Source organism: Plectropomus leopardus, chromosome 21 (assembly GCF_008729295.1).
Source record: "Plectropomus leopardus isolate mb chromosome 21, YSFRI_Pleo_2.0, whole genome shotgun sequence".
NCBI classification, from domain to species: domain Eukaryota; kingdom Metazoa; phylum Chordata; class Actinopteri; order Perciformes; family Serranidae; genus Plectropomus; species Plectropomus leopardus.
The window spans coordinates 4,220,812-4,234,128 of record NC_056483.1 but is presented as its reverse complement, the minus strand read 5'-3'; the positions used below and the strand labels follow the sequence as shown (position 1 = coordinate 4,234,128).

At 41.1% G+C, this 13,317-nt stretch overlaps 1 protein-coding gene across 4 annotated transcripts in view; it reads left to right on the top strand.

The window, feature by feature from the left end:
- LOC121960452 (rho GTPase-activating protein 21-like) overlaps positions 1 to 13,317 on the top strand; it is a 97,620-nt gene that overhangs the window by 41,182 nt on the left and 43,121 nt on the right. For 2 of the 4 annotated variants that reach the window (XM_042510141.1, XM_042510140.1), the window contains exons 1-2: positions 5,205 to 5,836; positions 10,965 to 11,153. In XM_042510141.1, coding sequence (XP_042366075.1) covers positions 5,525 to 5,836; positions 10,965 to 11,153 — 501 coding nt within the window. In that variant the 5' untranslated portion in view covers positions 5,205 to 5,524. Of the gene's footprint in view, positions 1 to 5,204; positions 5,837 to 10,964; positions 11,154 to 13,317 lie in introns of those variants that run through there. The other 2 variants (XM_042510143.1, XM_042510142.1) reach the window with 1 other exon arrangement.

Sequence of the window (13,317 nt, the reverse complement as noted above, 5' to 3'; positions counted from 1 at the left end):
CTTTTCTTCTCGCTCTCTGTACCACACACAGATACACACACACACATACACACACACAGCCACTGATATAAAGTTGGTCACACACGAACACCAATTGGAGACTTCAAAATTACTTATTGTAGTTTTCGGAGCCCTGTCGGAGCCTTGTGTCTTTAATCCCCATCCAGAGGTCCTGTCAGCTGCTTACAGACCACAGGCCTTTTCTCCCTCCTTTGTTACACAAATCGGAGCTGCAGATAATCATCTAATAAATCCGAGACTCCAAGATTTGAGTGGATTAAAATGAAACGGCATCATGAAACAACCTGGTTTTCATTGTGTTTTGTTCCCCAAGAAATGTAAACATCTGAAACGAGTTTCACATCTCAGTGGAACACAACTTCGGCTGTTTGGGTTTGGATTTTAAGGATTTTTCTGTGGTGAGTGGTGACGTAGTGTTTTACATGTAAATATAAAAGTCGAAAAGGCAACTTTTCCTCTAAAAATTTTCTTCGGTCTTCAAATGCACAAACTGGACTTTTCTCCCGTGTTGTTTCAGCACGCCACTAATTTCATTTCAAAAACACCACACCAAACAGCTCGTCGATTTCTCCATCCTTGTCTCCATTTTACCACAGCCGCAGTCTGGATGTTGTCTTTGGCCCTGCATGTCATGTTGCGTGAAGCCACAAGGCCATTTTCAGAATTATCAGCAGGGGGACTCCAAGACCAAATCGCGCGGTGTTGGGTCCAGCAGCCTCAAGTGGTAACAGAGCAGAGAGAGCAACAAAGACCTCGAAATGTTACAACACACACATCACTAAACAGACTGTCCGTCGGTCATAGCAATAGGACTTATATAGAGCTTTTCTGGGTACTCAAAGACACTTGACATGAAATGCATGTAAAGCATGCATACAGATGCAGAAATAGAGAAATTCAAAATAGTATTGCTCTCCACACCAGAACTGGCAGAATTTCCCATGCATCTGTGGCTATGCTCAAGTAGATCTTATCTACTGGCCTGTGCTGGTATTGTTTATTAATGCTGCTTTTGGTGGATGAACAATGTTTCTTACAATTTGCACCTCTGTGAGCTCATACAATTCTTCAAAGTTTTTTTTCCTATAGCCGCTGTTAAAGATCTGCGGCCACTATGACCATGGCCATCCCATTAATCTGCTGTTTTTTCTGTTTTCTTCATTTTAACGGCCCGTCCCTGGCGGCTTAGCAGTGGATATCTCTGCAATGCAATACATGGGGATCTTGGACATAACGTCAAAGGTGTTACTTCTTCACACTCTATTGATAGGGTTTGTTCATTTTTTTAAATGTTTTAAACTAAAATTTATGCCCAGATCTTACAAAATGCACCTTTAATATAGCCTCACCTCTAATAATGTTTGGCAGCTCTCAAATCTTCAACGCTGTTTGCTCTCGCCTTTAGACACACCGATCTTTACATAAACATGGAAACACACACAAAACAAATCACATGAGCGCCCGCAGCGAACACCCCAGTCCAGCGGCCGACATTGTTGTGGTGTGGTTCATTGCCATGACAACGCCACAATATTTCTGGGGCAGCCTGTCTAGTTTTTGTGTCTGCATGGCACCAAATCCACTTCCTGACCAACAGGAATTCCTGTCAAGGATCCTTTTTTTCTCTTATCATGTGTTTTAGATTTACAGGAATTTAGAGACATATATGTTTTCTGCAACAGTCTGAAATGTGTTAGTGGAGGTAAGATGTATTGTTTGGCCGGAAATCTACCTCTTATAGTGATGTGGGCTTGTAACACTCGTGTAAATTCACTTATTACTTACAGTTTCCATGTATAACCATTCTTAAGAGACTTAATCCTTGTTTTGGCTTCAGCAGGTCCAGTGTCTCAACTTGCTGTGTTTGGCGACGTCTATTTCTGCCGTCTTTTCCATACAGAACACCACATGCTATATTGAGCCGAGTGAATGTGGTAACAAGATGCTCATAACAAAACGCTGAGAGGGGAACATTCCACCACTGGGTTCCTGATGTTGTTTTCATGGTCGCCGCCGTCTCGGATGGCAAATATTCCTCAAGAATCAAAATAGACTGGTATTTACGTTTTCGCCGTTTAGCAGACGCTCTCAGCCGGAGCGACTCTACAAACCGCAGCGGCTGTTGACAGACACACGTTGGAAGTGAAGCAGTAAACTGTTAACTAATAACTCGAGCAGGAGATATAGTGACGGAATGAAATTGAAAATGGACAGCACATTGTCCTCGAGAAACACACTTATTCAACATTTAGTAACGTGCCAAATGGCAGCACGGAGTCCTGACGTTGCAGCACGAAAGCTCCAGAGAGCCCAGAGATGAAAATGTGATTAAATATTAAATTGATGTTTTGGCCCTGCACTCTAAAAGGTATCAACACTGAGTCCATCCTGCTCCCAACTCTCTCACTGCTCCTGAAATAAAGGCAGCTGCCAAGCCTCTGTGGAGCTTTGTTTACCTGGACGAATTGAGGAGGTTTTCCCTGGTGGCATGGCCGGACGATTACGTAACACTACTAGGCGAGTGTGAACGGGGAATTGGTGGGTGCAGGTGGTGGAGTTCAGATTCACATGAGGCTGTGATTCAGAGCAGATTGTGCTGAGTGGGGACGTGGAGTTTCGCAGTCATGGTCAAAGTGATTTTAGCCATTATGTGACAGATTTAGGGATCGAACATGTAATTTTTTGGGTTGGTTACGGTTGTCTATAGATTTTGTCCCATTATTTCACACAGTCAACATAGTTTAAGAGCTTGTTTGTTGTAAAATATTGTTCGCTGACTTCTTGACAAAGCAAGATACTCCTTGTTGACACATGAAACCTGAAATTGAGTTCAACAAGGGGTGAACTGTATTATTTTACTTTTCTTAACCCTCAGAAAAACTGGATCCACATCATTTTCCTTGTGCTGCGTTCAGATGACTTTCACAAGCTATTTAATCCTTTGAAACCTGTTCAGATTGGTTTATGTTCTTTCAAAGACGTGGGAAAAAGGCATGAGCAAAAAATGTCCCACAAATTGCAAGAAACAAGTAAAAGTTGACAAGAAAATGCCCCTAAAAATAGTTTTAAAAAATAACCCACCAAAATGTTCAGAAAACTATATTTCTCATTATTTTAGTTTTATTTTTAAATTATCTTTTTTTTCTTTTTTGGTGGTCATTTTTTGTATGTTTTATTTTTATTGTTAGCTAATCTGTCTTTTTTCTTATTTTCAGGTAATTTTTGTAATTTCTTATTGATTTCTCACTATTTTTTGGGCCATGTTTTGTTAAGTTGCTTGTTGCCTTCTCCCCATTTTTTGAAAGAAATCAATGTTCAGGTTTCAAAGGGTTAAAGGTCTTACACGCCCACAGATATGTTTCTAACCACTCTTCCTAGTAAGATTGAAGTCATGTTGAAGTTGGTTTGGACCTCTGCTGGGAAATAAGTGATGTCACTACACGGCACAAAGGAGGTCTCCACACTGTTAGGTTCCAATTAAATAGTTTATTTCCCATTTTTCTCCTTTTAAGGCAATTTTTCAATCTACAAAATCTTCCTTATGAACTAAAAACAACGCTGCAGTTGCCAGAATAAACGTTGGCATTGTATGTTTCAACAGAGCACAGATATGTTACGTTTCTATATTTCATATTAATGTTTCTTGTATCATATCATTGTTTCTAAAGTTCCCAGTCTGGACTACATGTATCTGAGCTGAGTCTGTCATTAGGAAGAGGAGGGGATGATGGATGGCGCGACACTTAGGTGAGACGGCTGCCAAGCAGCAGATCACTTTTTAACAAGACATAGTGACATTTCCAGCCGTGTGGCAACAGCAGCTGGGTATTATTGTAAGCGAGGTCTGCACACTTTTCAGCGGTGGTTGTGATGACCAAACTGGGAAATTAAGCCAAAACATAATCTTTTCTTAACCATTACCATAATCGTTTTTTTTGTGTGCGCGAACATAACTACACATTAACTGCTGCGTTTCACAACATAAAACTGAAACCTATTGCAAAATGAAACATTTCAGCATTTACTGAATAATGCAAAAGGACTATACAAATGTTACATAACCATTGTTTGCAGAAATGTGCAAAAGCCAACATTTGTTCTCCCTACTGGGTTGAACAATGATAACGACAACAATTGTCCCACCCTAACAGATGCAGCAAACTAGCGAGGGAGCTGTCTATCAAGCAGTTCGTAATCCAGACAATCTTGAGCAAAAGTCTAATCAGACAGCATAGATGTAAACATCTGGACCTGGGTGGACTGTAGGCGTGTTGGTCCATCATAGTTAATTCTATTTTAGATTGTAAATGTAATATATATATATATATTTATATCATAAACGTTCTGTAAATGAAGTTGAAAAAACAGATGGAAATGTTTGTTTTTTGCTAATTCAGTGAATGAAAAAAACGTGAAATTAAGGTACTTCATCACATTTGTAAAAAAATGTGGCATGTAAGTTACTTAAGACAGAGTGTGCCCTAAATATGATAAAAAATGGTTAAAAGCTTAAGCAGGAACCAGGGCTGCAACTTCGCTTTAAATTAGACGCCCTTTAGGCTGCATTACATCTGTTGCATTGCTTATCCTTACGTAAGCAACTCTGTTTATTAATATGGACTGTGTTAAACAAACAAATAAATAAACATACAGGAGTTACTCTGTGTTTATGCAGCTCTCGGTAGTCTGCCTGACCACAGAGCCTGCCACCCAGGCGTCAGGTCTTTGTAGTTTCCACATGAGCTGCAGGCATGTGAAGGTGGGTGGGTCGGCTGTGCATTTTTGTGCCTTATAGATTTCACAGAACCCATATGCGTCCTTATCTGTATTAGCCCCACTTGACTTCTTCCACCGGCTGTGAAAACAATCCAAGTTATTCCCGTCTCCGGGCAGATAGCAGCTTTGCTCTGCTTTTGCTTCCTGCCCAAAAAACTCTCGAATGTTCCTCATATTTAACGTACCTTCGACCTGTGCGTGTGTGTGCATCTCGTCTTCTGCTTTCATTTGTTCTTATGATTTATTGATTAGTACGACACGTGAGTCAGTTGGCGAGCAGCTGAAACTTTTAAAGGCTGGCGATAGAGGAGGAGAGTTAGAGAGAGATGGAGGAGACAGGAAAGGAAGCACTTGAGGCCGCCTGGTGTGTGTATGTGAATATGTGTGTGTGTGCATACTTCAGAGAGAGTTTTGTGTGGTGAGTGGGTGGGTGCGTCAGTCAGTCGGCCCGGGCTCTCTGCAGTGCACTCAGCCGCTGTGCTCTCCTCTCAGGCTGAGTGGAAACATCATGTGTGTGTGGGACGCCCAGAAGAACAGCCCCGTTTCTCCACAACCAGAATAGACAGTTGAGGACGCAGCAAGCGAGGAAGAGGACGCAGAATGGAGTAGAAACTTGGAGTATAGCACGTAGAAAAGAGGAACCAAAGACGCCAAAAGTGGAGCATTTTTGAGGATAGTTTTCATCTGTTTTGCCGTTTGATCTCACCACCTTAAACCTGGCTATGCAATGCTGGCCCAGAGGAACGGGCTTCCTCCAGGCTGTAAGCCGGTTCCTCTGAAGGATCACCCGGACTTACGGGATGTGGACGTGAACGCAGAAGGATGCTGCTCCCTCTCTCCTTCCCCGTCATCTGGAGGATGTCCCTGGGCTCGCCTGGCTGGCGTGGATGGCTGCCTGTCGGAGCCGTACTGCCTCTGGTTCCAACTTTTGGCCAGAGCTTACTGGGGAGAGGTGGAACTGGGGCTCACCAGTCCTAATCGCAGTGTGTCCTGGGCTCGGCTCAGAGAGGCATCCAGGAAGAACTGCGTCCGATCTCGGGTAAGGACGGTCATACGTGAAAGATGGAGAGCATCCTTGTGAAATGACATTTTGCGGAGGCAAGTTTGAGGCATTTTGGGATACCCTGACCTGCTTAAGTATCAGTGTCTGGCAGATGCATACAGGTTTACATTTGATCTGGGAGGAGAGATGAGGGGCGGCTGCACTTTGTTGTGCTGTCTGAGGAATTTCGTGTGCGTCATCCTGCTCTCCTGCGGCCGGGTAGTCCTGTTTCACTGACCGATTTCTTTTGTAATGCGAGCATGTGTTTGGGTTTTAGGTTTCATTTATAGTGTCAGACTGACACTTGGAGTCAGATAGTTTATTTTTTAGCTGTGTGCATTTTAAATTTTCTTCCTCTGCTGTTACTGTTTCAAGCGTGGACTGGAGCTGAAGGGAGGGAAGTCATTGTGCAGTGATGGACCAAATCAGGAATTTGAGGCACATTTTCCTTTAAGTAAAGTGAATGAGGGTGACTAATGTTAAAGTCTGTGGTCAGACAGGGAGAGAAGTTTGGAAAGAAAAGACGAGAGGGAGTGAAAGAGTTAGATCCATGAGGTCAGACAACTCAGGAGTGACTCACACATTTGAAAAAAGAAATAGCGTGGAAGAAAAGTCCACAAGTAATGCCATTCAAATCCATCTCATATACATAAAGAAGGCATGCAAATGCTCCATCCCGCAGGCCATGGCACCATATGGCAGCACGCAGATCAAACCCTCAGCGTGCACATAATGGTGACTGTTTTGATGAACAGATTGCATGCATAATTGAGTGTCAGGTAATTGTGTGAACTTGTTTGGAGCAGATTTACAGTATTGTGCCTTTTTGAATGTCTTTGACTGAGGCAGCTGCAGTTTCCCTCCACACTGTGCTATGCTGCTGCTCTCTTGCTGTATAATTCAACATGTTATATATAGCAAGAGACGGAAAATGTGTGTGTGTGTGTGTGCCTCTTCCACGGGGCATTTGAGCCAAACGGCTTAGCTATTGCATAATACAGCATTAAATTTTAAGCGTGAAATCAAAACAAACAGCTGAGCTGGACTGTCAGCTTTCCCGTCCTCTTTCTGTTACAATGTGGACTGTGGCTCATGTCCAGCTCCACACCACTGGGTATTGCTGGTGATTTCACCAGTCATACCATTAAGCCCACACCCATCCCGCTCTCTGGAGGCCCCTACATCTGCTGCTCCCAGACAGGCCGAGGAGAGGTGCGGATAGAGAAGCCTGAGGGGTGGTGGAGAGAATGTCTTTGTTTTGGATCCACACCTAAGATGTATTTTGGTAGGAGAAGAGCCTGAAGAGAGATCGGGGTTGAGGCTCAAACTCTTGGCAGGCTCTCATAGCTCCGAGTCACTATGGTAGTGTTAGCAATAACCGCTAACGCACGCCCTGTGGTGCAGCGGTTCAGCTCTGTCATTACTTTGATGATGGATGTGACAGAAGTCTCGCTGCTCAGACAGCTCGCAGTAGCGGGAGAGTACAGAGTGTTTCTCAGTGATGGAGCAAGATAGAGACATCGTGATTAAGATTTCCTGCTGTACCTTTAGATTAATAATACATCTGGGTTGTACCATTTTTAAAATGCTTGGGAAAGTTGATTCAAAATTGATTTAAAGTCTTGGATAATGTTTTCCAGGAGTGTTTTTGTGGTCTTGTATGTTTGGACTATTGCAACACTTGACAGTTTTTGACTAAAATTGCCAAAAAAGTGTCTTAAAGAAAATGATGCTTGTTTATACTACTGCAGCTATGGATTTACTAGTTTTTCTCTTCATTAATCAGCCCCTTCAGGGTGTCACAAGCTTTTTTGATAACATTGCAGCCGTAAATGCCTGATGTCATGGCAATTTTTCTAAATAATTGTGATATTTTTTGCAGGGAAATTGCTGGAGCAACTAAAAAATGCCAAAATTTTTGCATTTTTTAATGTAATTTATCAAAGTTATAGGCCACTTGTTCCAAAGAGATTAAAACTGCACTGCCCTGAGCTTGTGATTTACATCACACCAATGTCAGCACTAATCTGCATATTTAATCTAACTCACCTTGATTTGTTCATGGATGTGGATGCAACAGCCTCTGTTATGGTGATTTGTCTCATCTTTTGTCAAAGTCGTTCTTCAGGTGAAGTTTGGGGTCAAAAAGCATTCGTCAATTGATGTTGTTGGTGTTCTGCCCATTGACTGTCTATAAAGATGGACGACACGCCTCCACTTCTTCCCACTGTACAAAAATCCAGCTAACGTATCCCAGATACGGACACTGCCTGTGACTTCAGAGTCTGTGCAGGAGCGATCTCTTCAGCATCGAGTTCCTGCCCACACGCCTGCCTGACCAATCGCAAGCAGCACAGCTGTCAATCATGTTGTCAAATCCCTTTTAATAGCATCAATTAACTAATAAAAAACAAACTTATCAGAAAATCAAAGACTTGAACAAACATCTGGTGATAACAGCAGCCTAACATGACAGAAACCAACTTTGAGAGAAAATGACCTGAAGGGTACCTTCTGTTTATGGCACCTGCAGTACACGTTTATGACCTTCACTGCAGGCAGCCACGACAGGGCGATTGAGATGTTTTAGCTTCACTCTTGGGGAGAGCAGTCTTTTTTGCCAGTAAATGTGAGACTTTGGTGTCGCAGATCTCTGCATTTTCACAGCCAAAAAACAAGGAAATTAGTTTGGTGCTGTTATGCCGGGAAGTGCTATGATTGTTTTCAGTCACAGGAAACTACAATGATGTAAACTATGTGGAAAAATTGAGCTGATTGGGCAAAATTGCAAGGTCATGCAGAATTCAACTGGATTGGTGTAATCAACAGAATATTAATCGTCAACTCATTTGATAATAAATTAATCGTTGCAGTTACTTAATAAAAGTAAAAATGGAGGGAAATCACTGACAATAGTTTCTGTTCTGGTTCCAAATGTAAATACTTTGAGTTTCTCTTGTTCAGTGATAATAAATTAAATGTTTTTGACTGTTAGTTGGACGAAACAAAATATATCAAGATCTATCTATGATGTAAGCTCTACAACAAAATATTGAGCCTCACATCATTATGCAATCTCTATGTGTAGATGTAATAAGTGACCACCCGTACTCTCTGCGTGTGTGTATTTCTGTGTATTTTGTAACATCATCTTTGGGAAAAGAGTCATGAACATAAACTGTGGTGACTCACTGTATTTTCAGCTTGCCACTTGACACCGAGTCAACGTAAACACGTTTCTGTTACAGAACATTTAAAATGTTGCTGCTGATGTTGAGCACGCGTTGTGTGATGTCGGCATGAATGTGATGTTACGCAAGCCGAGAGCTGCTAGTGTTTAAGGCTTGTTTTTATCCCGTGTGTTAGTCACAGTAGGAATGTAGAAGATAAGTCTGTCATCGTGCAAACATGCCAAATAGTCCCGCAAAGCCCAAATGTGCAATAACTGAAGCCATATGTATGGCTGTGTGGAGCTCAGGGCAGCACAAATGTGGCTTAAATGACAATCCTGATTATTTTGACAGATATTGCAATCACTGACATTAACCACAAGTTAGGAACAAAATTATTTGACTGCATTTTTGGCCCCTGTCACCAGCAGTTTTCATCTGAGGATACTGGCTGACTGAAATATTATTTTTTCTGTATGTGCAAGCTGGCACTCATTTGGTGTCTTATTCAACAGCTTCTAGTGGATGTGATCTACAACACACAGGGCAGTAGCAGAGATCAGTTTGTTGGTATTTGAGACCATTTTTGTTTAACTGGTGATGGCATTAAGAGTCAGGGAATATTTTGAGCTCTGCAAGACTTCATGAATGTGAACTTAAGCTACAGAAAAGTCCAGAAAATGGCAAAATTAATCATCAGAATAATCCTGTGACGAACCAATGATGTGTTGGATATGGGTGGTTTTGGTTTGTGTTTACGTATTTGTCATATGTTAGTGTGGTTTTAGGAAGGTAACTGTCTCATATTCCTTCCATTTAACATTTAAATAGATCGTTTTGGTTGTATCATTCCACAAAATGTATGTTTATAATGACAGAGCAGAAAGGTTGCAGGTCAAAAACGTGCATTTTTGTGCAGGTTACGTCTCTACAACCAATATGTCATTATTTATTTATTTTTCAACAATGAACCCTCCTGTTAATCTTTTTTCTAATTCCCAAAAGTGAAAACCTTGACCACAAATTGACACCTCAGCAAAAACAACATAACCTTAACTGTGAAGAATCACCATCAGGGGATTTCTTGTGTTTTTAAATCAAGTTGATTAATACGTTGTATGCTGAGCCATGGGCTGTTTCATCTGTGAAAACACACTTTCGTTATTTTAGCAAAACCACTCTTCTTTACACAATTTCCAGGGGTGAAGTGACTGTACTTTTTTGTCATATTTTTAACAGTGAACACGTGGAAATGGCATCTTCACTATCAGTGCGTCATTGTTTTTACAGCCACATTTGATTTCTTTGTTGTGGAGCGATGCATCATCCACAGCAGGGGTGCCAAAACTGGGTGGTTAAGACTGCCTGAGGGGTCCAAAGATGAATTTTGCATGAAGTGATGATGATTTAAGGGGAAAGAAAGGAAAAAAGTTTTTGTTTCACAAGATTATGTTTATTCTCTTGATAATACATACAGTCTTTTGAATTTAAGAAAGCAGCAGTATTACTTGGTTTAACTGCTTACATTTTACACTAAGATCATAAGCTGTGATGAGACAACACAAGTAGACATTGCTTTAAAAAAGTCACAAGAAAACAAGGTGTTTTTTTTTTCAGTTTCATGCAGCATTACATCATTTAGGTTTGCGTAGCTTAGCATAAAGGTTGGAAACAGAGAAACTGTGTTTGTGGTCGGGTTCTGTCCGGTGGTTTTTTTTAGCTCGACCTTGTAAGGTGACCTTGCTTGTTTTGAAAGGCGCCTACAAATAAAATGTATTATTATTATTAACTGTTTTTGGTAGCTGAGCGTGTATTTACCACAGAGACACGAGAGTGGGATCAACATTCTCATTTCTCCTGCTCGTCTTCTCTCCACGTCCTGTTTGTCAACACCGCAGTTTATGTCCTGAAGATCACCACTGACGTACCTGTTTGTTTGTTTCTCCTCCTTTCAGGCCAAGCAGAAGGATGGGCGCGATCAGAGCGAGGCGTCGGCCGTGGCTTCTCCCGGGGCAGAGGAGGAGCCTTTTTCCTGGCCGGGGCCCAAGACGCTTCACCTGCGCCGAACCTCCCAGGGCTTCGGCTTCACGCTGCGACACTTCATCGTCTACCCGCCTGAGTCTGCCGTCCACAACTCTCTGAAGGTGACAGAGCGTCTCTTACCCCTCTAATGACACTAAGACCAAAATATAACAAAACAAATGATTTTCACACCATCTAATGCAATTTAGAGCGGAGAAACTGTTTAAAACAAGCATGAAATTCTGACAGTTGATGTAAGAAAACATGTAAAGTAAATAAAGTTTTGTTGAATTAAGTGATGTAAGCGTCAGGCCTCAAGGAGGATCTGGCATAATTTTAGATGCCGTCATAAAAATCTTTGCTTATAAAGACATGATATGAGAAACAGATGAAATAATATTAGACTCAGGCAGAGCAAAGGACAGAAACTCAAATAAAACTTAATTTTGATGTAAATAATTTAAGGAAAAACACATTTTTTTAGACTGACATTACCTGAGTAACAACTGTACAATATGCATTTGATAAAGTAGAGAAAATTAATGCTATAAACTCTTCAAATGCACTCTAGGATGCAACCCATTTCCCAAACATTGAATTAGAATAAACATTTAAATACAACTGCAACAGATTCATTACTGTTAGATTACCAGTCTCTTTGGTTATTTTGTCCTCTGTGCTAACTCTGGTCTCGCTGTCAAGGGCCCAAAAATTACAACTACTGGTCAGTGTTCTGGATCATTATCACAAAATGTGTCCTTATTATGGTTTTTAGTGTCTGCAGTGATTAGACGACGCCTGATTTGTGTGACACGAGGGGTAAAACATCATCAGAATGGTGACTTTCAGCTGCTGTTTGAACTCGGTCTTAAACAAACACCTCAGTATTTAGTGCTGGTAGGACACAAGAGACGTGTCCCAGTTCCACACTACTTACTAATTACACACAGTATGAACTTTTTGATCATATTTATCATGTTTTTGCTGTTTTGAGATCTTCCTGAAGCTGTTAAATCACCACTCAGCACATATAAATCTTTCCAGCTGTTAAAAACTCCCTTATTTCCTTTGTGCTGAGGAAGTGTTTTCCCGATTATGTATTCCCATTTCAAATATTTCTTTTAATGATGTCCTCGATATGCGTTAACACGATACAAGTAACGATTCTTTAAGTTTAGTTTACAGTTTTCATTATTTCAGCTTGGTTTTAAAAAAAACTGCAGCTGGCATCAAACGCTACAATACTCGCTATTCTCAGTTGTTGCTTCCATGGAAATGAGGTTATTTTGCAGTGCGGATTCGAGCAGTAGCAAATTCAAAACGCTTCATCTGAAATGCCAGATATTTCCTCAAGGGTTGTTTCTATCAACATGTGATGAAGATAATCTAACTTTTTCACTTGAAAAAAAAAACATCGTGTTTAATGTTATGATAAATATTTGGGCAAAATAAAACTTGGTCTTAAAATTAAATTTGGTCTTAAACTTAAGTCTGTGTGGCATTCAAAAGCCTTAAAAATCCTCAAATATAACCATTACCAGGAAACCTGGATACTGGTATCTTTAATTTTGTCACTTTACCATGCTTACACCTGCTGGGATAAGCTTGCTGTACAGAATTGGACTAGAGTTCGGGTTTAATAGTTTAACAGTGATACCAGACTAAAGAGCAGTTTGGTGTTCTAGTTGCATTGTTGTATTAATTTGCACGTCACATCAGTAATGCAGAAAGGTTTTTTTGAGAGCTTCTCTGACTTGTATCATCCCACCTGGGACATCTGCCAGCCATCCTCTGGATAACATCAGCACCAATCTGCCCTTTGGTATTAATCCTGAACGTCACAGCACTTCCGGCTCTTAATGGGCACAGACTAACACACACTAAAGGGCTCTGGGTAAATACGACAGGGCTGCCTTTAATGGGGAAATGTGCCGGTGTTTCAAGTCTCAAAGCTTATCGTCGCCTCCTGAGACGTTTTTCTTAGTGATAATTCAGGATAAATTGGGTTTACTTTTCTCAGAAGTGTATTTTGACAGCCTCCTCAGTTTGCACAGAAGGATTTCCTGCAAAGTTATCATAGTGCTTTCTGTTTATAGCTTTTGGCTTCAGTTCTGCATGTTGTAAGAGACACTGTGGCATGACAGTTAAGATTTTCACACATTTATATTGCAGAAGAGAAAGACAGTTTTTCCTAAAAGCCTTTGTGGGTATCACTGTCTTGTTTTGTCCACTTTTAAGACGATCATTGGCCACTTTGCGATCTTGCTGCAACTTAATTAAGGATAG